Genomic DNA, 27597 nt, shown 5'->3' with positions numbered 1-27597 from the left:
GCATTTTCAAGAAAACTTCACAAATCTAAGTCTTTGCAAACAATTCACCTGGAAACGGCACGAAAATGTTACTGAGCTGGTATCAATGTCCTTGTTCATTTTCTAATCTTCTTAGGGTGGTTTGCTGGCATTTTCAATCTCCGGCAAGGCTTTCTTGAAGTTCATTATTTATCATTTCTATTTTCGGAAATGGCTAAGCTAGCCCAGCAGGATAAGGCAAAGCTCTGCTGCAGAAGTGAAACTTTCAACCTTTGTCTCACTTGGTACACCGTTAGAGAGAGAACTGACAATCAGGAACTAGAAAAACTCAAAATCAAGTTGTTCAAGGGAAATTTGATTCACTTTTCACCAACATATCATGTTCCATATCATCTACTTTGTTCATCGTTGTTGAGAAAACATTAAGTTACACCACCTCCTGCACCCTCGCCAAAAATAAAAAAGAAAAGAAAAAACCCCATGTCAGATCTGAATCCCCCTGATTTAAAGCTGTGTTTGGATCGTGGAATCATGGACGGATTTCCCTAGGAAACTAAAATGACGAGGCAAGGAAAGAATATTTAACTTCACTTTATTTTTCCTCATCCTTTCCATCATTCTTTCAATTCAAAAATCCCTCCACAACTCCACGGTCAAAAGACTCAAAGCACCACCCCTAAACAAACAGGACATGATCGAACCCAAATTATCATGTTTACATCATTAATCACCATCTTGCACCTTTCCTCTTTTCCTGCTTGGGGTTTCACAGAAACTGCCTATACCAAAGTGATAAGTTGGATCTCTGACATATTCTGCGTATTCGCACAGCTACCATGGCTACCTTCTCTGCATCTTGAATCTAGATACTGGTTTTGACGGTTGGGACGTAGAAGACTGCAAAGGACAAAAGTAGTATTCGGTTGAAGTTAGGGAACAAACAAGGATCACAAGACTGCTGCAAGGATATAAAAGACAGTAGATCAACCTTGGACGAAGTAGTCGTCTGTTCCCTTGGATTTGTTTCTAAGTTGTGAGTGTGCTCCACAATTGAGCCTGTAAAGGCCTGCAAGTTGAGGAAAGAGAGAAGGATGCATTACACATTAACTTCCTTTTTATCCAATAACTGAAATCGATTATCAATAACTGCTCTGAGGACACACTTGCTCTATGACTATCGCTACCTAGTTTAGATGCATAGATAGGAAATTGTGAGAAAAATGCCCAAAGGTACATTAATACTAGTAAGTATTTTAGACAAGTTATTTGCTGACCTATGTGTGCCACCACTATTTCAAAACAAGCAAAAAATGAATACTCATTGCGCCTATGTAGGCAAGCAACCGGGGGTTTGAACTGCACAAGACGATAAGTAACAGAAGCAATAAAGCACAAAGAATACTGAGGAAGGACTCAAATACCTTATTTTGCGAATAAGGTTCTGCTTGAATATTCTCCTCCACTTCAGGAAGTACCAAAGCCTTCTCAGCCGAACTGGATTTAGTATGTGCAGAAATTTGGTCACTTGGAGATTTACCTGAAGTTAATAATGACTGCGGGGTCAATCCGTGGAGGCAACTTGAGATAGAATTACAACTATTGGTGGATAGCTTATTTCCAAATCAAAACTTATGACTACATGGCAATCAGCTTAGCAGAAAAAGAGCATCTCTCCAACAAATCATGGTACCATGAAAACTACAAAAGCTTCAAAGGAAGTGCGTCAAATTGAGCGATTATTCAACACAGAGATCACTATCTCAAAGAAAATGTGGGCCCTGAGGTAGTCCACAATCCCAAAGGGATGTTGTCTTTCAATTGTTCCACAGGTTCTAAAGCTATGGAGGTCTTGCTTACTTTTGCGAAGAAACAGAGAAGCTAACACATTATTTTTCTGCAAATTGCAACTATCTCTAAAACTTATCAATGAATCTTAGACCTCCTTCAATATTAACTGGACGAATGTTGCTTAAATCTGTTATCCTATCAGAGCACCTAGGGAACCAAATCTTAGAGAATGAACAAATTCATGTAACATCTCTTTCCGTTTTACAGTTTCTCTGAAGGTCTTTGTGGGACTGCATCAGATTAGGTTATAGAGGCTAAGAGCCGGGGCTGGTCACATAAACCTCAACGGTAAATTCGATCTTACCAGGGTCTTGGTTCTTGAGTTGGTTCAGATAAACTAACCCAGAACTCACCTGACCGGGTTGGTTCTCCAACATTTGTGACCAGCACAATTGGTATGGTGCTGATTAGTGATTACAAAAATTAAGATAGGGGGAGTATAAAAGAACAGATTTCGCAAATGCATTTCTGATAATACATGAGAAAATTCTTGCAAATTTGACACAACAATCATATACAAGCTCATCTAAGATGAATTTTCAGAGACACCGATAAGGGATCAGAAACAGACTAACCTTGACAAACTGATTGCAACAACTTTGAACCTTCAAACTGCATTTTCAAGTTTCACAAATGAGAAAAAAAAAAAAAACAATAATTACAGTGACTGTGAGTTACGAACACACTCACAAGACGTGTAGCTAATCCAGAATCAGAAAAAGATGGAAAATAGTATAGAAAGAAAAGCGATGATGAAAGATACAAATACTTCATTCACCTGCTTGTGCAATTCTTGTTGAAAAGTGTGTTGTTTACTTGGAAGCTCTTTAACAGTAGGACGCTCATCCTTCGACTGCTTTGGTGGATTAGTTAACTGATGCCCCTATTGGATCAGTTACAGAAACTCAAGAGGATCGAATGAAAATTGGTGATTCTGCCAGCTTACATAATAACCAAAAATCAACTACCCTCACTCCTCAAAACTTACATGTCTTTGATCAAAAGAATGCTGACTACTGTAGCCTTCATCACTCTCACTGACGCTTTCAGTTGCAAGTTCCTTTTTCTCAAGTTCATCGAGCTTCGACATCATATGACCGTATTCTTCATCATTTTCATCTTCATCACTTTCTTCTGCAAGTTCTTCTTTCTCAAGTTCATCAATCTTGGACATTAATTTAGCAAATTCCTCTTCTTCAGTAAGAGCGTTCATACTGTCTGCCTCAGAAACATTAGGATCTGGTTTTGCCGTACCGGGAACCATACAAAGAGTGTTAACTCCCCAACTACAGATAATCTAAAATTTGGGGGGTAACAAATCGAGATGTCCAAATAAGATGCATTCATGTGACATGAAGAAGTTGACGAACTTGACCATCAAAATAAAGACACGCGACTATAAGTCCAGGTACTTAACACCTAACGGTGCAGCAAAGCACCAAGAATATATCACATGTTAACAGGAACTGGAAATGATTTCTCTTGGTTGACGGTCAACAAACAGCACTCCGGTATCATTTGACTGGGAATGTATATAGTGTAGGTGGCCAGTCAAGTAACTTCAAAACATGTATAAGGGGGATTGTATGAAATACAACATACACAAAAGTGGCTATGTTCTCGATGTGTGGAAAGTGGAAACATAAGTTCAATAGCATCAACTATCTAGTAAGGATAACTTCAGTTAAAAGATGACGCATAAATAAGAAGCAAAGCTTTTTCTTATATAAACCGGTAGAGCATCAACCTCCAGATAATGAATAAGACTATTGTTAAATCACATAGCATAAAAATCCAACAGAAAAAACATTTAAGAGAATAAAAGACAGCAGCAACATCAATCGACATATTCTCCAAATAGTTGCACATTCTATCACAGTCCAAACAGTTCAATAGAAGACAATAAGAGGCAGGAACCTGCCTGCTTTTGACACCTTCTCAACCGAAGTTTCCTCAATATATTCTTCCGTTATATCCACAAGACCCTCCTGTTTTACCCACGGGTTAAAATATCAATAAAAGAACAGCAACATGAGAAAGAAACACCAGAGAAGTGAAGAACAATGACAACTTAAGGAACAGAATATATAATTACATAAGCAACCCACCAAATCAAGCAAAAACACAGGTTATTTTGCCCTCAAAGCTTGGACGAGAAGTTGAGAACGAGACAAGGGACACTGGACACAGTGGTACTTTCAAAAGCAAGCTGCTATTCCACTAATGATAAATCGATACTCTATGCGGAGTCTGGACAAAGCGTTGAGTCATACAGTCCATGCCACATGGTGACTTAGTATCTAAGACTCAAAACTAGTTAAAAAAATTTTGAAAGGCCAAAACTAGTTAAATTTAAGGCACACCAGAAGTTGCTAAATTTTGCAATCATGATATTCTCCACCACTCACTAACTGACTAAAGCCCCCGTTTCAGAATGGCCCTCCGAGGTGGGCCTTGCAACCCAGGTGACGGTCCCTCTCCAAACTCATTGTGCCCCCATCAAAAGATGGTCCGCATGAGGATCTTGGGCAAATAAGATTTTGTTACACTTAGACACACCATACTACAGATACCGCTATCATGGCCCCAAGTCCTTTAAAAGTGTCTACCGTGTACTTGAATATCGGTTCACCGGTCATTTTAGTTAGTTTTAGTAACAAAAATTCTTTGGATTTTTTTGGATACTAGAAAAAGACGAAAATGAAACACAGTACATGTTCGAACTTCGAAAACCAAAATAAAACCTCTAAAGTATAAATTATCAGACAACTAAATACTAACCTGGTAGAAGCTTATTCTATTATTCGCACAAAGGGCGCAATACAACAATTTGGTATTGAATCTCAACATGAATTGGAATAAAAAAGTTAGAAGCCAAACAAATTCCCAAACACAGAAATTGTATGAATCTGACAAAAAGGGTAGGGGGGGCTATAAAAAAAGGTTCACGGAATTATAAGAGATACCATTAGCAACAATTAATTACCAGAAAAGATCAACAGTGCTTCAATGTGTGGGTAGGTCTTCTAAGGGAAGAGATCAAAGAAATCTTCCTAACATGGTAAAGAACATGATTCAACAAACGTCAATAAATCTAAGGATTCAAAAAACTGGTTTTTGGGACTGGGGTTTGCCACTGTAAGAGAAAGTAAGAAATGTTGGAGTCTATAAGTCATAGAGAAGTACAAGAGGAAGAACATCTTGTAATAACAATTGAAGCAGCCCATCTTACAAAAGGAAAAAGTAGGGAAACAACTTTGTTGGGGAATCAGGGTAGCCTTGGTAGGTGCTAACTCAAATTTATTTCCGATAAGGAATGGTAGTACAATCTCCAAAGTCCAACCCTATTTCAAATCTTCAAAATGAAGAACGACTCCAAAGCCCAGCTGACTTCAAATTTTCAAAATGAAGAATGAAACCTTTCCAACCATTCTTCATTTCCCTCCTTCGAAATGAAGAATCAAGTTTGAGTCTCTGTATATGAGACTCATTCAAATACGAAGAGCATTATTCATTTCTAAATGCGTAGCTTATGACATTATGATCTAATATTGATAAAATTAGCACCGTTGGAAAGGTATTCACGGCACATTCAAAATAAGATCAGCATTTCATATACAGTATGGATAATAGTTTTCCAAAATGCAAATTTGAATTTTGGTGAAAATTTTAAGTTCAAGAAAATAGAGATAGAAGTGAAGAATTATTGTTCGTACGTGTAATACATATATATAGTAATATACTCTCTAAGCAATGTTGGAATAAAGAATACAATTCTGAGTTTTCAGAATGAGGAATTAGGTTGGAGATTCTCTCTGCATATATAGACCCAAAACTTGATCTTTGATTTGATAAAGGATGCCAATAAAGTTAAGTATGGTTGGAGATGATTCTTTCTTTTATTTGAAGATTTAAAGAACAGTTTTGAGAAAATTTGAAGGATAGTTGGAGATGCTCTTCAAATATAATATGTCCAGACCCCACAAAACAATGAAAATGATGGATCACATTACACTATCTATCAACAAAATTAAGTATTTCACAGACTTACTGCCACTTCAGCAGCTGTGGCATCAAAATACGAAGCCTGGGCCATAAGATCCTGCATCACAGCCGTAATGGAGTTAACTTGGGATTCCAAAGCCTTCCCTCTTCTTTTTAAAAGGTCAATGGTTTGTTTAGATGTTCGTTCAGCATAATAACCGTCTCCCAAGAGCACCTGCACATCAATCCGTCCAATAATTGTCAAACAGAAGGTTGAATTACACAAATTTCTAGGCTTCGTTGGTAGATTGTCTATAATTAATCATAAGTTCTATGAAGAAGTCATTGTATAAAAACATTACTAAAAGGCTAAAGAGTAGCTACATGCATCCAATCATGTGATAGTTTGACGCCCAATCCCTCCCCCAAAACCTAGGAAAACTATTCTGCAATTCAGTAGCATAGCAGCGTTTACACCAATTACCAGCATAAAATTAAAGAATTACCAGGAATTCATTTGTGTGAATCAAACGACCAGGGAAGAAGGCAGCTTTCCCAAATGGAACCTGACAACCATACCGACAAAATGAACAATCAAAGACTAACAATGAGACTCATCATGTCTATAGGTATACATGCAATAATTCAATCACAGGGTTACTTCACAGCTTTTTAAGCTTTCATGATAAAGTATCTAAACTAGTGGGCAAATAAAAGAAGTAAAATTTCCATATATTGACCAATTAAAATTGCCTCCCAAAATCAATTACTACCTCAAAAGATCCTGTATGCATACATTGTGGGATCATTTGAATGACACTCAAGAAGGTCTAAGAGCTCTCCAGTCCTTACTCTGCAATTGACTCAAAATTAAATTCTGAGTAAAAGCCCCTCTAAACTCACTCAAGTCCTAGACTCAAACTCATACCACATTGATTTTTAACCAAATAAAGAGGACTCAAATTTTTTTAAGGCTTGTTTTGGTCTTCACAATTTACGACCATGCCAATAATGAAGCATTTTTTTGAACTTTGTGCTTAGATTTGGATTTTTCCAGTAGAATGGTTCATACCAAACACAGCTTTTTACTCAATTTTTCACTCAAATTTGAGAAACGGCTGGAGATGCTCTAATAAATTGGCACATTTTCGCATCTAAGATACAAACAGATATTGGACATCGTATTCACGTAAGTAGTTTGATATGTGCAAATAGCCCACCAACAATCAATAATTGCCCCAGAATATCCCGTATACGTACAAACTATAGAAAATTAGTCTTAGGTCCATTATGTGAACTTCATAAGCCCACTAGTCCACCTACCTATTAATTTTTAAAGCTCTCAAGTCCATTTTTGGGTACCCTACCCTGAGGTTTAGGTACTTTCATAAGATTTTAGGGTGCACATTTTTATTATAGGATAGGGTATCCTAGGTATGGTAGATTACCCTAGCGCATGGTATCCTAGAGTTTAGGCACTTTTATAGGATTTTAGGGTTCACTTTTCTATTATAATGTTTTAGTAGTTTAAGCACTTGGTTTAGAGTTTTAGACACTTTCATACAGTGTATCCTAGGTTTATGTTGCGTGGACTTGTGGCTTTACAAATTAGGTGGACTTGTGGGCTTATGACACTCAAGAATGTCTACTGAAATTGGAAACACGTGAAACAAACACTGGACATTTCACACACATGAACATTCATACATGTATGAATGACTACAGGTGTGTTGTGTGCTTGCCATGATGTCGTGGTGGAGTTGATCGGGGAGTTTCTGGACGAGACTGATGAGACTGGCGTTATCGGCGGTGAAGTCGCGAAGCTTATCGAGATCTTTTCGGTGCTCGGAGATGGTGTCCTGCACGCGCTTCGAGGCTTCATGGACTTCCTCCGCCGGGAAGAGAGATGACAGCGAGGTTACCGTTCCTTTCGCCGGCTCGTCCATGGCTTCTGTAATCGGTCCTCAATTTCAATGGCTATTGGGTAGTGAAATTGATTGTGAGCGTTGTTTGTGGAGAGAGAGAGAGAGGGAGAGGAAGAGGAAGAGAGGGACCTGTCTAGGGTTTTAGCGGGGTTATGCAATTCTACCAGTATCACAGTCAGTCGAGTCCCACTCCTATCCGGTCTATAGGCCCCGCTCAAATGCAGAAAAGTACAGGAGAGAGGATAGAAAAATTAACTTTTCTATAATTTTTTAATGTTCGGTTGGCAGAAAAGTAATGAGAAACTTATTTTTAAGTTTTTCTGCAAGATTTACTTTCTTGCAAAAGTGATCTGGCCAAAAGCATAGGATTTTGGGTCACGCGAAAAGTTTTTTTGCAAAAGTGATCTGGCCAAAAGCATAAGATTTTGCGTCACTCGAAAAGTTTTCTCTATTATGGGGCCAAAATAATTGACAGGTAAGAATAAAAGTGAATGACGCCAATACCAAAAAATACGAATTAGGTTCTTAAAAAGACACTTTGAGATTTACGTGAGTAACAACAATTTTGACTACTATGGTGCTTTCTGAGATAATTGTTTTGAAAAAAGATTGGTAGTTTATTTTTTTTGAAAATATTTATTTATTTTGTCATTGGTCTTCAATTTTGTTTTGTACTAACTAATTTTCAGTGAGTTTTTGCATCGGCAACTAATTAAGCATGGTTGCTTAATATTTATTTATTTAGTTATCATCTACTTAATTTTTAAACTTCATTTGTACGGTTGATTATCAGAGAGTGTCAATTTAAATGAACATTTTGCATGACCATTCAAAATATAGCCAATTGAATATGGAATTGCAAGTCAATTTTTTTATTTAATGTTAAGGCATTGCATTAAATAAAATACATTTTTCGTATGTGTTAATTTTTGAAATATGATAGTCTATTATTTAGCTCTCAAAATTACTTTTATTTAAAATTAGCCATGAGAATAAAAATAAAGAAGTTTCTCATAAGTGTCTTTTTCCGGCAAATGAAACACTAAACTTTAGTTTTTTTGCAAAAAAAATTGTCAAATGAACACACAAAAAAATAGATTTCTTTTTCTTTTATTTCACTTTATTTAACTTTTCCTGAGAATAATTTTTAATTTTTCGATACAACATTCATGCCAAGTGAACGGAGCCATAGGGAATTGGAGGAGGAAGGAAAGGGAATGAAAACGATTTGTACGGAAGTAGTGCACCCGTCGGATTACACCGTGTCGTGCGGTTGATCTAATCGTCTATTTCGGCATGAACGACTTAGATTTAATCTGAGCTCCTACAAATCCTAACCGTTCGTTGTTCAGATAAAAATCCAAACCGTACATTGCCAAGATGGACTGACGAATTGACCGCACTACATGTGTAATGCAGGGTTGCACTACAACACCCTAGGTCCGAAAAACACAAGAAATCAAAAAAAAAATTGAGACGTTGAGTGGGTTTGAATTAAAAAGTTAAGTAACTTATATTTTTTTTGTCTTTATTTAAATTTTTTTGCATTTGTTTATTGTATATTAAACTTTTGTAACTTATTGATTCGTTTCGACGAGAGAAATCAAAAAAGTAAAAAAATTTGATTGAAACTCGTAATTTTTGAATAAAGACAAAAATCAGTAAAAAAAAAAAGAAGAGTATTTTTTTTTACTGATTTTTGTCTTTATTTAAAAAAATTTGCATTTGTTTATTTTGCGATAAACTTTTGTGACTTATTGATTCGTCTCGACGAGAGAAATCAAAAAAGTAAAAAAAAAAAAATTGATTGAAACTCATAAGTTTTTTAATAAAGACAAAAATAGGTCAAAAAACCTTTTTTATACTTATTTTTGTCTTTTTTTAAAAAAATAATGAGTTTCGATCAAAATTTTATATTTTTCCGATTCCTCTCGTCCGTCTCGGCGAATCAAAAAGTCGCAAAAATTTGATGCAAAATTAACAAATGCGATTTTTTTTAACAAAAAAAAATTTATTCCACTTATAAAGCCAAATCCACCCGTTGTCGTTTGCCAGTAGACAAACTTCACCAAAGACTTTCCTTGGGATCCGAGGGCTCTGCTGCCCAGAGGGGGCAGCAGCCCCAACCCACACCCTCAAAACGACAAAATGACGTCGTTTTGAGGGTAAATTGCTGGAGCAGTTATAGAACGGCAACGTTTCGATGGCAAAAAAATTTATTACCTTCTGTTTGCAATCCTATGAAGCAGAAACGTGATTATGAGAGCTTTAAAGACAAAATTTGATTATGTCTCTTTAGAATAATATGATCAAAATAATAAGATCTTCATATCCGTTCAAACGAATTAAAAATTGGAACACTTAATTTTTTAACCATATTTTTTAATATTTAAATGGTCTCAAAAAATTAAAAAATTAAGTGCTCAAATTTTTACTCCGTTTAAATCGGTGCAAAGATCTTATAATTCTGATCATATTATTCTAAAGGGTCATAATTAAATTTTGTCTATAGTGCTCTCATAATCACATTTCTACTTCACAGGATCCTAAATAAAGAGCATATACTTAATATGAGAGTCATAAAAATAAAAAATTAAATTACGATCCTTTAGAATTATATGATCAGAATAACAAGATCTTTACACCGATTTAAACGGAATGAAAATTTGAGCACTTAATTTTTTTACACTGTTTATATATTAAAAAATATGGTTAAAAAAATTAAGTACTCCAATTTTTAATCTGTTTGAATGGATGTGAAGATCTTATTATTTTGATCATATTATTCTAAAGAAATATAATCAAATTTTGTCTTTAAAGCTCTCATAATCACGTTTCTGCTTCATAGGATTGCAAACAGAAGATAATAAATTTTTTTGCCACCGAAACGTTGCCGATCTGTAACTGCTCCAGCAGTTTACCCTCAAAACGACGTCGTTTTGAGGGTGTGGGTTGGGGCTGCTGCCCAGAGAGGGCAGCAGAGCCCCCGGATCCCTTTCCTTGACTTTTTGAGAGTGTTTGGGCTTGAATGCAGAAAATATTTTGTGACAGCCTCCAACCAAGTTGTGCTCAGCTCAGCATAAAGATAAATTTATGCCACCTTCGCTAAAATTCTTATTTTTTAAGTACTTAATTTTTATTTTACGAGACAGATTATTATTTCACTATCTTTAATTCAAAAAATAAATATTTTTTTAATTTAAAAAAATACTTATTTCAGTTAGTGAAACAACACACCTTTACTCTTACAATAAATTTAGCCCAAAAAGTTGCCTTCTATTCAAATACATTTTTTTCGAAATAATCAAAATGTCCCAAAAAAATTTTTTTTGTCCAAACTCATCCTTAGTGTCTTTTTTATCGTATGATTTTTTTTTTTCAATGTTAATCTGTATTTTTATAGCCATTCATTGCGAGAATTTCCTTACACTCCTCTTCTATTATCCATTTTTTGTTTTATTGTATTTGTTACTAGTATTTTCCATAAGATTTGCCTATGTTTAAGGTTTTTCTAAGATACTACAGTAAATGCGTATTTTTAGACATTTTTTTAGGGATGTTCATTGAATAGATGTGTGTCATACTTATTAATGTAGTTGATTAAATGAACTCTGTTCGAAGCTTATTTATAAACAATTAAGAGAAGTCGGCTTGGTGTGCTCAAAGCGTGTTTTTTTCGTGCCGTTAGTCACAAGCAAACCCCTAGTGTTAAAAAAAAATGAACGGTTCCGATTATTATTACGAGCTCATTTCAAACCCACAAAAGCCCAAAAATGAATCATAATTTAATTATAATTTGGGCTTCTATTGGTTCAATATGGGCCCAAAATTATGATCGAAATCATTCAATTATGTAGAGAGAATTAAATGCACTATTTACACACAAAAATTAGCTTCAATGACATCGATTGGTGTATAAATAGAACAAATTTGTGCGTACAGTTTTTATTTTTATTTTTAGAGAAGGCAAGATAGTAATTTCACCTATCAAACTCACCTAGGCAATTGCTGATTAGGGAAAGGTAGAGTGAATCCTTTAAACACGCACACACAAACCCAAACTCCTGATGTGAGAGTCAGCCCAACTGACGCAGGCCCAAAAGCCCTGCTGCGAAACGCAGCACAACGACAGCGGACCCAAAAGGCCTACAAAAGAGGTCGGATCCCTTGTTTTTCCTTCAACAGTTTAAGGCCCCGTTCCAGAACGGATTTTAAGTCCTTATTTTTTAAGAAGGCAATTTCAAACTCAAAAATTATAGACTTATTGAAATCTAAAAATGTACAATATGGATCTTTTTGATAGATCTCATTGAGATCTTTAATACAATGCAAAAAAAATTAAAAAATTATTTTTCATTTATATTATTTTTGAGTTTGAAAATATGAAATAAGTATTTATTTTTTAAGAAGGTGTTTTGAAACGGGTCCTAAGGCCATCCATAGTGGTATAATCAAAAAAGGATAATCAAAAGTTGACACATCAGCTTTTGACTATTCATTTAAGAGGTTTTCTAAGCTTAACAATGTTAAGCTTCACTATGGTCACTTCTAGTCCATAACCAAAATATGGGGTCCACTACAATTTCACTCTCTATCCCCCTCCATTTTCCGTCATTCACTTCCCTCCATTTACGTTTTTTATGGGTTAAAATATATCGATTCCCTCTCTTAATTTTGAGAAAAAAAATCGGTGACTTCCTTCCCTCCTATTATGAATTTTTTTTTTGGTGGGGTGTGTGTGGGTGGGGTGTGTGTGTGTGCGCGAGGGGGGGGGATTGAAACAGGAAAGAAGAGTTAAACACCTTAATCCGGCGACGATGAGTTGAATTGTAGATGATCGAGAGATATGAGTTTCACTTCTGAAGGAAAAGAAAGAGAAATAGTTTGTGGGTGAAGTGAAGAAGACATAGAGTAGGCGAAGAAACTTGGCTACATAAAATTTTTATTCTTCAATTTTATTTTTTTTACCAAAAAAAAAAAAAGAGTAGGCGAAGAAGAGAAAAAGAAAATACTAATTGAAACACGTGTGTATACAAATTTTGGAATTAGTTAACTTATGTGGTGTAGGGTTCACAAATTTTGATTATTGAAAAAGGTTGCTAGTTTTGGTTATCCAAATCCTAAAATTTGATTATTTCTAAGAATGTTGTTAAATTTGATTATACTATTGTGAGCGATCTTTTGTAACAACATTGTTAACTTTAAAAATAATTGACATTTGATTATACCACTGTAGATGACCTAAGTTCCAAAATTTTCCCCTTGTTTTTCCTTGAACATCTCTGCCATCTGCTACTACGTTAATGCAGCATTTGATGTTAGATGAACCTGAATTTTTCACATCTCTATCCCGTAGTTAATGTGCTCTATAAAATGAACGACGTGGATCTATCGTTACTGATGGGCGCTCATCCTGTACCCGTAAAAGGCCAACCCGAACCATGATTAAAAAACTGGAGGAGACCTTGTTTACCCGCACAAAGAACGAACAACCCAGAACAACGTTGCCACCAACCATTACTCCAGCTTAGAGAGAGAGAGAGTGAGAGAGAGAGAGAGAGAGTCAAATTGAGCCCAAACCGCCCCAAAAAACACCCAGAAATCCTTTATATCTAATTGTATAGACTAGTCTAATTATTGCACATGTATACCTGTATCTTCACATAAAAAATAAAAAATAAAAAACTTTTGTAATTTCTGGGTCTCTATTGAATTAACTGGCGAAGGTCTTGCTTGTTCAAACTTCAAACAATAGTAGTTTCCATCATCGGTCGTTGGGCTCTCACTTTCGGCCCAACCGATCGGCGTGAAGGTCTGCGTCGCCGTTGTTGGGTCGTTAGCTCTTTATTGTTGACTCCACTAAGCAACCTTCTCCCTCCTCCAACTCTCTCTCTCTAAAACCCTCTTATGGGTTTCATTTATTCTCTCTCTAAAACCCTCCTCCAGTTAATTGGGGAAAATCGCAGATGAATCGGGCCGGTGCCGACGAGTGTATGGCGAAATGTTCGGATTCTCCGGGGTTGCAGTGGAAGAGATTAGGGTTTGTGGTTGGTTTCTTCGTCTGTTTCGTGTTTTTTCGGCCTGCCTCGGGGCTGAGGCCTTTAAGAGAGAGGACTCGCTCGTGGGGCGATGAGGTAGTTTGAATTATACTTTCTCTGAGCTTACTTATGGTTATTTTTTTTGGGATCATTGATTTGTCATTGGTTATGCAAATTTGCTGTGTTGGTGCTGTCTGATATGTTTTTAGCAATAAAGTAACGACCTTTAGGATATTATTAACGAATTTTCAGTGAATACAGTATTGTCATTGTGATTCTATGTACAACAAGAAAGTAGTGTAGTTGTTGATTAGATTATTGATACATTTAACTATACAACCAGGGTTAGTGATTTTTTGGGCTTGATTTTCTGTGCGTATATTGATTTGACTTGGTTTGTAGTTACTGGATAAAAATGTCATTGTTGTGGTTCAGAGGAAAAGGAATTATGCCAGTCACTGATTTGGTTGCTGATACATGTAAAGATAGTGATGGTTTGGTGTTTCTTGAGCTTGAACTTCGATTTCTTTTCCCTAGTTATGATAAAGACGAGTTTGAATTGTTGTGGATTGTTGATGATCAGTTTTGAAAACTAAAGGCAGGAGGATTATGTAAAGGGCAACAAACTCTAACATAGTTTTTTTTTGCAAAATAGTTCAATGCTACATTGTAACATTGCTATATCCTATAGATAGAAGATAAGTTCTGGGGTTGTGTTGGTAGATACACGGTCCTATAATTTGGATTGAAGGATTTTCCCACTTAGGAGCCCCGAATTCTGGGTATAAATATTAACAATGGAGGGGAAAAAACACAAGGGAATGTAATAGGAGTGAGAGCAAGTGGGGGGAAACCTATAATTCCAGCTCTGCGTGTAAATTTGCTGGTTGGCATCTGCAGGATTAGGATGCATCTTTGCTGGTGTTAGGGTGCAAATAAAACTTACTGATATGATTTAGGAAAGCAAAACAGTTTCTCAAACTGAGTAGTCGTGGTTTTTCTTTCTTGGGTTTCCTTTTTGGTTGTTTGTAATTTGTGGTTTACTGGTTTGATTCAGCGCCTTATCGTTTTCTTGGAGACAAACATATTCTGTCCACTTGAGAAGGAAAATCGATTATACCCTTTTTTTTCAAGGGCTCATATGTGTATAGAATTGTACAATTGCTCTCGGAATTTGTTTTCGATGTTCCCATAGGTACATGAATATGATAATTTCTGAACATTTGAGTGTTGAAATGTTAGGCATTTGACATTACTATGGCTACCACGTGGTCTTATCTGAACTTGTTCTTTCTTTGTCATCTGTCTTGCAGTGGCTCCCTGTAAGAAAAGATGATAATGAATTTGGACCATTTTCTGCTTGGAACATAACAGGGACATACCGAGGTTTGTAAGTTCTCTTTTGTGAGTATGACCATCTACTTGTTGCAGCTGAATGGACAGAATTGTTGTTTTAAGAGTGTCAAATTGCTTTATGAATTTTCTTCTTTAACTGCATTATATGTTCTATCCTTTTGGGGCATTCAGTCATAATCCATCAATTGTAGCCTGACCCCTTTATAGCTTAGTCGTTGCTGCATTTGGTTGTCTGCAATAAGGAAGACAATTTCAGACTCATTTCATATAGTGGGCGCAGTATAGTAGAATGTTATTTCTCCATTACTTACGATACACCCCATTTGCTTGGCACTTTTCTTGTTTGCTCTCATTACCTACCTGTTTGGCATGTGAGATGCAGGGTCTTGGAAGTTCATAGACTCAGCCAATAGCTCTTCAAGATTTCCAGATTTTAAGAAATCCAATGGCAATTCCATCATTGAGTTAGTTAGTACACCAACAAAAATAACTGGTGTTCACTATGTCCAGGTGAGGTAGTCATTTCGATTGTAATCATTGCCCTCATGTCTTCTCAGTATTTTTGTTATATTTTTCTATACAGATGTGCTTCTCGTATTCCTCTTTTCTTTCGCACTACATCTACTAAATGAGTTTTTTTTTTTTTCACTCAGAATGGGTTATTCCTCTTTTCTTCCTATTTGAGTTTACTGATATTAACTGCCTTTTCTATTATTCTACATAAATGCAACCTAAATTCTGCTAACTTCACTTTTGTTTTTGGTTTAATTAACTTAAATGAATGTTTCCAGCATCCTACTTTTCATGTGGAAAATGTCAGAAAGGAAATACCATATTCCCACGCGCACAGCTACGACCCACCCACCTGCACACATACACGCTTGTAATTCCTTTATTGACTGAAGGAAGCTTTCAATTGTTGTCCTATATATCTATATGTTACACGGTCTTGGGTTGAACTCAACTCCAAAAGCTAGCTATTGAAGTAAGGGTGCCCTCACGCTTATATTCTTCATATTACTTTGGTACCCAAGCAAGGTTGGACTTCGCTTCACACTATACACGTCTCACGGGTATAGTATATATAACTCGTACCGTTGCATTTTTATTTATAGCTCCTCATATGGCTAAGTCCAAAGTCAACATAATGGTTGTCTTCGTTTCTACTATTTTTGTCTTAAGTTGCAAAATGCCTTGTCGTTCTTCATTTATCTGATGGATTGTGGCCATTGTTTTTGTAGTTTGGTAATTAGATATTTTCTTTACTGGGCACAACAGGGGGTGATTATTTTTCATGATGTGTTCGACAATGAACATGAAGTTGGTGGTGCTCAAATCAAGGTAGAAGGAGTATATATCTGGCCGTTCAGACAACTTCGAATGGTAGCCAACAGGTATAACCCTGGGTTATTGCCTGAGATCTTAAGCTCCTCATATTATTTCCAATGAAACGTTCTTGTCAGACAAACTTAGAACTTCTTTGTCATGGGTGTAATGGAGGGTAAGCTGAATATAGCTGGTCTTGCCTGCAAACTAATGAAACCTGACTACAGTGGACATAGTGTCCTACATTTGAATATTACATGCTATGGTCCATGGACTCTTCATTATAAATCACTTGCCTGACACTTGAGAACTGGATAAGGTTGTGGAATATGTGACCGATACTTTTCATCGGACACCTGTTATCTACATCATTATATGTATGTTGTGTTGCATAGCTGCTATAAAATGAGTGAAGTGGCTTTTTACCTTTATGGGTTTGTGTAGCATTGTGTTGAAATAAGGGTTTGTCTTGTGGAATGCTTTGATGCTCCCACCATTTAAATTTTTTGTCTGCCACGTGGTTTTGTGATCAGTTTGTATCACAAAAAGAAAAGAAGAGAAAGATGCTCATGAAACAAAAAACAGATTATGGTTTTGGTGCTCCTTGGTTCACCGACTCGTTACCTATCCACAAGCCAAACATTTTAGCATATAAAGACTAAAATGTTCTTCATGACATCCCTGTGCCACAAAAAGGCATTAGCTAGGCAATTACACACACACGCACAGAGACAGAGAGACCTGTAGAGAAAGCAGTTAACCAAAAAACTAAACGTGATTGCTTGGGAGCAACGAGCAATATGGATTTATCTCGGATCCCTTTCTCTTTCTGTTTCTGTTCTAAGTCGCAACAACTGATATTCAATCTTAGCGTCACTTATGAATTTTCCAATTCTTGTTGATTGAGTGAACAAGTTCACTGTCCTCCCATATATAGGTTTTTCATTGAATGATTTAGCTCACTTGATTGTCTTGATTTCACTGGCTTGGAATCTGGTAATAATACATGAATGTCTAGAGGTGGATCTTTAGCTGGGATGGTCCTTGCTATTGACAAATACAGGATTGAAATTTCTAATTGAGATAATAATTAGAGGAATGAGATTAGTGTTAGTACATGATAAGCTTGATTGTAATGTCTTACTTTACGTAGCTGATCATCAAATTCAGAGCTTTTCTTTTCTTCTTTGATCAACAAGTGTTGGTTTCCCCAATTTGTCGCTTGGTTCAATAGGGCCCACAAATGAGCTCACTTTTGCATCCCTTGCTGTGACGTTAGGGTTTCCCTTGCAATTTAAATGGCTATCTCATGTTCATTTACTATTACTTGCAGCGGAAAAGAGGGAGAGTTCGGCCAAGAAGAAGATTATATATTATCCAATCCATATCACTTGGTAACCCCTCTACGTACCTTGATTAACATGTTATTAATGATGATTCGTCACAATTTTTTAGTTCTATACATCTAGCTGCTGCTTGATTTTCATGTAGTTAGATAAAATTTGCGTTGTCATGTTTCATTTGTTCACATTACTGGTAATAGAGTGATATGGCAATCGAGTTATTTGTGTTGGATGGTTTAATATATATTGATGGGGCCAAATTTTTTGCAACATAAGCTTTTGGGACAACTGCTGATCTCAACATGTTAGCAGACTCATCCCGGCTTATCAACAATGTACTTCCTTCAAGGATGGAAAAGTTCAGCTTAACTAACCAAACCAAACCAAACCGAGCCTTTAGTCCCAATCAATTGGGGTTAGCTTAAATTATGTCAGAATAAGTATTTCTACAAGAAGATTTCTGATGTTTGTTACATGTGTTACTTTTCCAGCTAGGAGTGTTCTCGTCTCAGGTATTCCAGGAGTCTCCTCGGGACAAGATTTGGAAGAGGAAACATTGTAATTTTGTCTTTACACTTCCATGTTCGGTTTGTTTTACCTTAACCTGGTTTTAATTATCGCGTTTGCTTATTGCAGCACCAATGTATGACATGGAGAAACGTTGTAATATAGAAATTGCTGCTCAAATTTCTCGTGTATCGGCAACCCAAAATGGTATTTGAGTTCTCTCAGCGTATGAATTCTTTCTTCTTCTTCTTTTTCTTTTTTCCTTTCCCACTATGCGTGTCTGCAATCATATCCTCGAATCTTTTTCTCGCCTGTGTGGTGCTGAAATTGTTTCCTGCACACCGTACTTGTTCTACCAACTGCTACTCCACTAGTGCAGTCCATTTTCACAAGGAGCGATTTCAATGTGGGCATGGTTATGCTGCCGGCTGGGATGTGTCCATATCCAAATCCACTAAACTGTCGAAAAATCTGGTATATGGGGACAAGCTGAGCTGTGCTGTGCTGTCAAACTTTTCTTCTGCTGGTCTTATGTAGAATGATGTGTCATATGAAGTGCCTTCGATAGGTTCTTAAGTTACCAGTAGTCTCAAAAGCTCATGCTGTTAGGAAATGGGCCCAACAAAGTATATCAAGTTATTCACACCCTCCCTTATGTGCAACCTTGTCTTGCATGTGGAGATGCAAAGATTCCAAGATAGATTGAAATAGAATGTGAAGGGGTGAAGCAAAATGCTAACGAGGAACAAATGCAGACGGAGAGACCTGAATTCAAGAGCAATCCGGTCATATGTTTTTCTTTTTGTCATGGAATGGTTTAGAATTTAAGAATATGACCTAACTGAATTCAATTCAAAGTCCTTGACAAAGCATAAATGGTGAAAAAAGGATTCTTGTGCAATGCCCCAAATGATTGGACACAAAGCTTAGTGTGTTTGGATTGGTTTCGACTTGCTACTTCTTGTTGGGTACATATGCCACGTCAGATGCTTTCAATTGATCTGATACTGGCAGTCTCACAATAGGCCTGACACTGGCATTTTGCCTTCAATATTCTTATTTGTGAAGGAAAATAAACACTTGCGCTTTATACCTGTATAATATCAGTTAAGTTACGGGCTTTTTCCTTCATTAGTAAAGTTGCTCAGGGCAGAAAATCAGACTACAATCTAGAAGATCTTGTCGAATGGTGGAATAATCTATTGGCTTGCAATTGCCTTTTTACATCATTCCTTAATGGAAGTTAAAGTAACCTGAATTATGTTTTCCTTCACAAATGTCCGCATTACTACACTGAAAGGACTGCAGTTTAACTTACAAGGCATTCCAGGCAAGTGTCCAAGAATGTCCGAAAGGATTAAATACATTTTCAAAATGAAAAAGGTCTCTTTCCTTTCTAAAATATAATATGGATAATCTAGGAAGCATTGCAGATGCATCACAGAGCATTTTGTAGAAGTATTCGGTTGCATTGGGGCCTGTGTTGTTTGTTCAACTGCAGATAGGGGATAAGAACTTGTGTTACTTCCGTACATTAACTTCTGATGAGGTTTTGGTTTATGGTTCATCCAACATGAATATATTTCCTCCTTGTAGATGGTGATCATGATCGCTATCACATAGAAGGATTAATGGAAAGTCCTTCAGTTGATGATGATGGAGATTGCTTCTCCCCCATGCTGTTGAACACTACTTCTGTTAACGTTGAGGTTTATTACAACAAAGCAGTCAACTACACCTTGATGGTCACTTTTGTATCCTTCACTACTTTTTAGTCTTGTGGCATCATCACATTGTTATCAGCTGCTTTTGGATGGATTCCTTGATTCTCGATGCATCAGGTTTCGTTCCTTCAAGTTCTTCTGTTAATACGGCAAATGGAACATAGCAACACACAATCTGTAAGATCAATGTCTCTATCATTTTTGGTACTTTTATTTGGCCAAGACTTTCCTATGTTATGTTGTTAACAACATTTTCAGTTTGCATAGATGCTACTTATAGTTTGTGTTTTGTGTAACACGATAATTTTTGATATTTTGTCTTCTGTGTCTTCATTCTTATAATAAAAAATATGAATTTCATTCTTTTAGGGGGCTGCCAAAGTTTCAATAATAATGATTGGGCAACAGGCTATTATGGATGCTTATCTTTGCCTTCTACATCTGACTGCTGGGATCCTAGTTGGTAAGATTGATTTAGGCAGAGTGTTTCTTTTTAATCTCCTTTACCTTGAGAGTGTTACAGTCTGTGCTTTTAATGCCTTCCAATGGAGTTATAAAAGGTTATTGCCTCCCAGAGTGGTGAATATGAATGTAACTTTCGGCCATTGTCTGCCTAAATCATCCTAATGATAGCATGGTTAGTGTCTTTGAGATAGAGGGCCTTCCTCTATTGGTATTAAGTCCTTTTGCGCATTGCGATTACAGACACCAAATATTCCTTTTACATGCTTCTGTACAACGTGGTAAATATGTGAATTTCATCTTGTTAATCTGTGAAGGATTATGATCATAAGGGAAAAGGAGATGCTATTGACACTTGATGAATACATTGAGTTCTTTATATGTGCCTTTGTAAGTGTATCATATAGTAACACTTTCCCCATACGATGCATGAATTGAATAACACCAGTACACCATACTATCCCGCTTTGACAACCTTGACTGTTTCATATGAACTTAAAGAATGACAAGTACATGCTTGGAAGAAACAGATATCATAACTATATACTGTACCTAACTCACAACTGTATGCTTGAGTTTTACTAGAAAATTGCACATCCTTTTTTGTTTGAATCCATGGTAGCATGCATATTTCTTGTCCTGCAGCATGCATTTTCTTTCTACTTTTTCCTTTTGTCGTTTGCATTATACCAAACATGCATGTGTGTGTACTTTTACTTGTGGAATTAATTCCCCTGTCCTTCCTGTCTTGGAGTCCTTGTTTCAGCGCTTTTGCTGAAAGGGTCTGGTATGCAATTGTGTAACGCAAAGTGCAATAAGCAAATGTATCTGGAGTAGCCAGAAGGTGGAAACAAGGCCATATATGATTGGTTGTTCTGAACTGGAAGCAATACATTAGTTTCTACCTGTAGAATTGGTTCCAGTTTCTCTTTTGACTTGAATGCGCCGGGGGTCTCCCAAGGTTTATAGAACCGGCAAGTCTGCAACCCATGCTTGTTAACATATTTCAGAGCATCTCCATGTAATGCCTATCGGTGTTGTGTACGGTATTACCATCATCACAATAAACTTTTGCCTGTCACATCACATAACCTCCTTTCTTGTGTGCCTTCATTGCTGATTGTTAGTTTGGTTGTTGGGACTAATTTTTACTTCTTTCCATGCAGAGTCCCTGTTTAATGCTTTTGCAACTGCTGCTTTTTTCAAGTTTGTTGTCTTTTCAATATTTGAGATGAGGTATCTTCTTGCTATATGGAAAGCAAGTAGGCCTATGAATAGCGGAGAGGGCTGGGAAGCCATGAGGCGTGAGCTTTCTGTTCTTTATAGCCGGTTCTGTAAGTATTATGCCTTCCATCCATACTTTTCATATTTTGAATGCAAACTAGATATTGTTTGGAAGAATTATTTTAAAGATTGACTTGGTGAGGAAGACTGTTACATATTGGAAACCCATTGTTTTACTTTGAAGTTGTGTATTTGGTGGATATATTCTTTCAAAATGTAGTGAAAGGACAATCACATCTCTTAACAATTTCTTGCCCAACAAGCTCAAGTCAATGATATAGAAGATATTTTTAGTTTTACATTCCTTTATTAATTACACTCTTTCAGCATTGTTGGATCAACTGTTTTTGGCTTCGGAAGTATTAATATTATCGGGTCATGACGGAGTGGGATTTCCATGGAAAAATCTTTGCTCGTGCCATTGGATATAGATGGTATTTTTAGTTACTTTCCCGTATTAATGTGATTTTTTCACCAATGTTGAGTTAAATGTTTTTGGGTTTGGAAGTGTTATCTGATCATGACGGAGGGTGAGGAATTTGGTTTATTCCATGGAAGAAATCCCTGCCCCTGCCATTTGATAAATGATATCCATGATTACGATCTGGATTCTGGACAATCTAAACAGACACATAAACAACAGTTTAATGCTTGCCTGTTGGATATCGTTTTTGGTTTTGTTTTCTGTTCTCATTTCTCAGAGTTTTCCAAGAGAATTTTTTTCAAAACCACCTGTTTTTTAGAGACAAGAAGTTTTCGAATTCTCGACAACTATTTTTGCTAAACACTTAACATGATATTAACATTTGGTTTTTGCTTTCAAAACTAATTTTCGAAATCGCTATGCAAAATTGTACGCTAGAATGGGAGCCAAACATGGTATTTCAAATGCATATCGAACCATATTGTAGTTACATTTCATCCCTTCGATCCTAATTTGTCCTGTGAAACGTCTTCAACCAAGTCCAAAAGTGGAAAGTATTGCTATCTGTCTCCAAAATTTAGGCATCTAGAGCTTTGTTTGATGCTCTTTCAAAGCATTAAGCACATCTATGAGAGAATATGAAGACCCAGGCAGTTTAGCAGAGTGATGACATCAGCACAATCATTCCAAATCACTCTGTTGATTGGAAGAAGAGGGACTTCCACAGAAAATTTGAAAAGTTGGGCAATGATGGTGCTCAAAGTAAACATGATCCACCTACGGCTACAAGTAGGCCCCACATACCAAATAACTTCTTGACCTTCCTCAATGGCAATATAGGGATTCGCTTTCAATTCTCAGACTAAATTATTTGAGGTCACTATGCAGTTTTTCCTTCATTACCATATGCTTTTGCATATCATTTAGAACGGGGCGGTTCAAGGGACACCCAAAAAAACACCCCAAATCTCAATCTCATAGTTTCCGATCAAATTTTTATGATCCGAACCGTTCAATGTGTGTAGAATGTGATTTTAAGGGTGCCCCCAAGAAATTAGCAAAAAATATGACCGGGAAGTGCTTATTTTGAGCAGTTTTTAATTGAACCGTTCATCAAATCTAAGCTAAAAACTGCTCAGATCAAGCCTTTCCAGGTCATTATTTTTGCTAATTTCTCGCGGGTAACCTTAAAATCACGTTTTGATCACATTAAGCGACTCGGATCATCAAAATTTGATCGGGAACTATGAGGTGTTTTTTTAGGTGTCTAATTAGTTGTCCCCGGAACCGCCCCGCATTTCGAAATTCCAACCCGTTACTGCATTTGTGGTGATTAAAAAACTCACTCTGATCTGGCTTGAGTTCCTTATTTAATCTTGGAAAACCTTTGTATAAGATATTTACATAAGTTACTGACTATAACACCATGTTGCAGATGGGATACTTTTAGGTGGCATTTTGGTCATGTACGAGTTTCATAAATTTTTGCGGCCTATTCTTCTCCTTATACACTCCTTTTGGATACCTCAAATCATCACCAATGTTGTTCGTGACTCAAGGAAACCATTGCATCCTCATTACATATTAGGCATGACTGTCACAAGGCTGGCTATTCCATTGTATGTCTTTGGTTGTCCTCACAACTTCATGCGCATTGAGCCGGACAAGATTTGGTGTATTTGTTTGGGTGTATTCCTGGGATTCCAAGCATCAATTCTTCTTGTACAGCACTATCTTGGATCTCGGTGTTTCATTCCTCGTCAGGTTTGATTCATGATCATTTTTAAGCTGCAATAATGATATTTGCTTTATTTACTGATAGTATACAGAGTCGATAGTATTCTCAAATACAAAATTATGTACTATCTCGACTTTCCTCCACAAGGAGCTCTCACCCACACTTTTGATGGACATATGAACCTTTCTTATAAACCAAAAAAATCAGATGCCATCTTGGTATGCAAAGAATTTCTGCCATAGGGCAAGCTTGACCCAAGTATGCAAGTGACTTCCTTGTGGTTATTTCTTTTCTTATTTTTTTGATTCCACAACGTTCTTTAAAACCCCAAGATTTCGTAATTATGGACCTTGATTATCTATGTGAATATGCTCATCTGCAGTTCCACAAGCACTTGTACCCACACAAGTAAGATTCAATTTTTTTGAGCCTTCATCAAGTGATTTTTGTAATACAGTTCCAACTACTTTATGCCTTTACGCAAACTAGGACTGGAAATGAACCAAGTGTTTGTAACTAGTTAGCTGTACCTCTTTATTGACCGATTCAAGCCCAGTTTAAGTGATGAACAAGTTGATTTTGGCCCTCTTGAATAGCTCATTCAGTTCTCACTTTAAGAAATGCTGATTGAATTAGCTTGCTGAGCCAAAATGGGCCTAACCTTGCCTCTATGAAGCTCATCGATTTTGGCCCTCGTGATCCAAAATTTGTATGGGACCTTACTGTTTCACTCTACAAGTAATTATACTTCAGGCCCCATAGTATTCCTCAGAACACAACTCCCTTGTGGTTCAAAAGTAATCGTTTAACCACCATGTGGTTTGGATTCATGAAATTTGATGGAAGCTTTCACAACTGATATTGTGTGAGTTGCGTTGATGAACTAAGTGGAGAGTACTTCGACAATATAGGGAGCCTGGAAAAGTAAATTTGGGGCATCTAATGTGAAACCAGCAAGTTAGAGCTTCTAATATGCAAATCCATTTATCAGGTCCTCAGACTATTCAATCATTGTACTGTTTCAGTGGCACCTTGGAGTTCTTTGGAGCAAACAGCTTTAGACCCAGCTAGTTTGTGTGGGTCTTTTAGGATTATATGTTCGGGTAAACTGAAGGGTCTAATACTTCTACTGTCCCTCTTTCTAGTTGTCATTTCTTTCGGATGGCTTTTATTGTACAATAAATTTATTTCTCATCTTTGGCCTAAGACAGGTTGCCTTGTATGACTGTGCATGCAAAGTACTTGGTTGATCAACGCAAACCTATATAACTTTTTTTTATCTCAAAACTGACAACCAAACAAAGTGGTCATTGTTTACAATTGAGCTTGAATTTGTCATTAGTAGGGTAGCTTTGTTAACAAGTTCAATTAATGACACGATCTTCTTTGTAAAACAAGAAAGCAGAAACTATTCTGCTCTGAAGCACGCATCGTTACAGCTATTGTTTTGCATTTTATTTTTCATTTACAGAAGCAGAACATCAATTGGATTGCGATGCATGTGTAACTTTAGCCTTAAGGTTGCAATGGCTGATTTGACAAAGATTTTATCTTGATATGATGCTGCAGATCCTACCTGAGAAATATAGCTATTATAGAAGGTTTGAGCAGGATGGAAATTATGCCACCGACTGTGTCATTTGCATGACTTCCATTGATCTCCCTCAACGTGCTAATGACTGCATGGTATTGTATTTTATTTCTGGTTTAATCCGTTAAAGATGCAATCTCTATTTGAGCATTATTGACTCAACTTTCCAATTTTCATTTGATAGGTAACGCCATGTGATCATTTCTTCCACTCTGGTTGTTTACAAAGATGGATGGATATAAAGATGGAGTGTCCAACTTGCCGGCGTCCACTCCCACCAGCCTAAGAAGATCATATTACTTTATGCTTTATATCTCTGGATTACTGACATGGTGAAACCTGTTAATTGAGGTAATATTTTCACACAAAGAAGAATTGCTAGCCTGTTGTGAACTTTTAGGCCATGTTTTACTGGACTATTAGTGAGGGATATATATTGCCATAGGATGAGCAATCCGCTCAAACTGATTGTGTGGGGATTAGCAACATTTGCTAAGGTACTTTATACCCCATGTTTTGCTAAATTGGTTGTCCAACCAATTGTTGCATCGGAAGGCTGGACTGACCTCCCGCGGGATTGAATCCAGTCCCGTGTCTCATCGGGCCAGTCAAGCGGCCATAAAGAACTTGTGGGCCAGGTGGTTTTGCTGTCTCTCCCATTGGGCAGGGTAGAGTTTGATTTCCCCAGAGGGCATGTAGATGGTGGATTGGGAGCCCTGCCTATTGTCTAGGGTCAAATGTTCAGACTATGAGTGCATTACTAGGTCACTGACTGCTGTTTTTTTCGCATAACCTAAATTTTGTTGGGGTTATGAAGACTCTTGGAAAGTGTTTGATTATTTTCATACTTCACGTATGACATGTGGGAAAACAATGTCTTGAGTATTTCAGAAATACTTCAATGTCCATTATACACGCGGCTCAAAATGGTGTAGAATTTTTTTTAATCCAAGTGTTTTAAAATTAAAAAATATATTATTCATCTGAATTTTAATTTTGTTAGTTATACATTTTGTATTCATGCTTGCTAGCATTTCCTTATCCCTGTGATTTGGTTGAGACTAATTTTTGTAGTAGTTTTCATCTCAGGTCAATCTTTCATTTATGTACTTACCATGCCATTTCATTTCAGGTGGCAAAAAATTGTAGATTTTTCAGCAGCACATGCTATCATTAACATAATAAATCTGGGGGTTTTGCGACTACGCAACTGTTTGTAGCTGGCTTCAGTAATGTTGTTTGTACGATGTGTATTATAGTTCCTGTTTTTCGATGCCAAGATGTAAATCTTCCGATAGTACTTTGCTGTACCGCTACACTTATTTTTCTTTCTAAAGAAGTAGGTTAATTCTAGGTTACTGCAGAAAACCAAAAGCAGTTTGAAGCTGCCAAGTTGATGTAGATATCCTTTTTCCTTTTCTTTCCTTCCTCTTTCCGTATCGTTGTATCAGTGTACATTTATTGTAAGGGTGATTGGATTTTGGAATGTTCACCACAAGTTCACAAACCCTTTGGAGATTGGAAAGTACAATAGAGTGAGATTTTATTTATTTTTTTTATCCGAAGATAGAGTGAGATTAATGGAGACTATTGTTGAAGATGTGATTTATTTTTTTAGAAGACAGAGTCCACTCCTGTTTCCAGAACGTATCTTTGCCGAAGAATTGATACGAATTGGTCATTTTAATGGGTTGATTACATTTGATTTGGAAACTTTTACAAGCTTTGTTTTCAATTTGGTCAAGTTGTAGACAAATGAGCTTTAATCGATCGAAGCTTAGTGGTTCGGTTTTTGAAACCTTTTAAGCTCATCAAGTTGGTAGCACACTGTTTAAGCTTGTTTTGAAAACTTCCGCAAGCCAAACACAGGTAATTGGGGTTTTTTCCGGAGAACATGGATTCATCAATTCGGGTGGTAAATTTTTCTAGACTTGAGTAGACTGTCTCGTCCGATTTTTCTACCTTTTGACGTGTAATATTACAAGTCGGTCTCAAAAGGAATTGGATTATCTCTGGTCCTTAATTGGACGAGTCAGCCTAAATCTGGATCATATATTGCAACATTCAA

At 36.7% G+C, this 27597-nt stretch overlaps 2 protein-coding genes across 3 annotated transcripts; one reads left to right on the top strand and one right to left on the bottom strand.

The window, feature by feature from the left end:
• Nucleotides 1-318: 318 nt before the first annotated feature.
• Nucleotides 319-7956, bottom strand: LOC131328797 (uncharacterized). 2 transcript variants are annotated; one of them, XM_058361703.1, is made up of 10 exons: nucleotides 7554-7956; nucleotides 6318-6377; nucleotides 5879-6046; nucleotides 3749-3815; nucleotides 2816-3066; nucleotides 2606-2710; nucleotides 2403-2439; nucleotides 1401-1516; nucleotides 968-1045; nucleotides 319-876 (listed from the first exon to the last, which is right to left on the bottom strand). In XM_058361703.1, the coding sequence occupies exons 1-10, from the start codon at nucleotides 7755-7757 to the stop codon at nucleotides 820-822; spliced, it is 1143 nt and encodes a 380-aa protein (XP_058217686.1). In that variant the 5' UTR covers nucleotides 7758-7956; the 3' UTR covers nucleotides 319-819. The 2 variants fall into 2 exon arrangements, with proteins under 2 accessions (XP_058217686.1, XP_058217687.1); XM_058361704.1 differs by lacking the exon at nucleotides 2403-2439 and having other exon boundaries at nucleotides 7554-7927.
• Nucleotides 7957-13144: 5188 nt separating this feature from the next.
• LOC131329154 (transmembrane E3 ubiquitin-protein ligase FLY2-like) lies at nucleotides 13145-27036 on the top strand. The gene is made up of 15 exons (XM_058362232.1): nucleotides 13145-13870; nucleotides 15088-15160; nucleotides 15513-15640; nucleotides 16409-16524; nucleotides 17790-17850; nucleotides 18291-18357; nucleotides 18436-18513; nucleotides 19903-20060; nucleotides 20148-20207; nucleotides 20400-20493; nucleotides 21659-21826; nucleotides 23636-23964; nucleotides 25508-25624; nucleotides 25714-25880; nucleotides 26662-27036. The coding sequence occupies exons 1-14, from the start codon at nucleotides 13703-13705 to the stop codon at nucleotides 25813-25815; spliced, it is 1719 nt and encodes a 572-aa protein (XP_058218215.1). The 5' UTR covers nucleotides 13145-13702; the 3' UTR covers nucleotides 25816-25880; nucleotides 26662-27036.
• The last annotated feature ends 561 nt before the right edge of the window (nucleotides 27037-27597 follow it).

Source organism: Rhododendron vialii, chromosome 6a (genome assembly GCF_030253575.1).
Source record: "Rhododendron vialii isolate Sample 1 chromosome 6a, ASM3025357v1".
NCBI classification, from domain to species: Eukaryota; Viridiplantae; Streptophyta; class Magnoliopsida; order Ericales; family Ericaceae; genus Rhododendron; species Rhododendron vialii.
Note: the sequence above shows the minus strand (reverse complement) of the source record. Positions and strands in the feature narration are given on the sequence as shown.

Coding starts and splice junctions, on each gene's coding strand:
- LOC131328797 (XM_058361703.1), bottom strand. CDS start 7,757: ATGGACGAGCCGGCGAAAGGAACGGTAACCTCGCTGTCATCTCTCTTC. Junction 6,378..7,553: donor AACTCCACCACGACATCATG/GCAAGCACACAA, acceptor TATGGTTGTCAG/GTTCCATTTGGGAAAGCTGC. Junction 6,047..6,317: donor TTCACACAAATGAATTCCTG/GTAATTCTTTAA, acceptor ATTGATGTGCAG/GTGCTCTTGGGAGACGGTTA.
- LOC131329154 (XM_058362232.1), top strand. CDS start 13,703: ATGAATCGGGCCGGTGCCGACGAGTGTATGGCGAAATGTTCGGATTCT. Junction 18,358..18,435: donor GATTTGGAAGAGGAAACATT/GTAATTTTGTCT, acceptor TGCTTATTGCAG/CACCAATGTATGACATGGAG. Junction 21,827..23,635: donor TGTTCTTTATAGCCGGTTCT/GTAAGTATTATG, acceptor ACCATGTTGCAG/ATGGGATACTTTTAGGTGGC.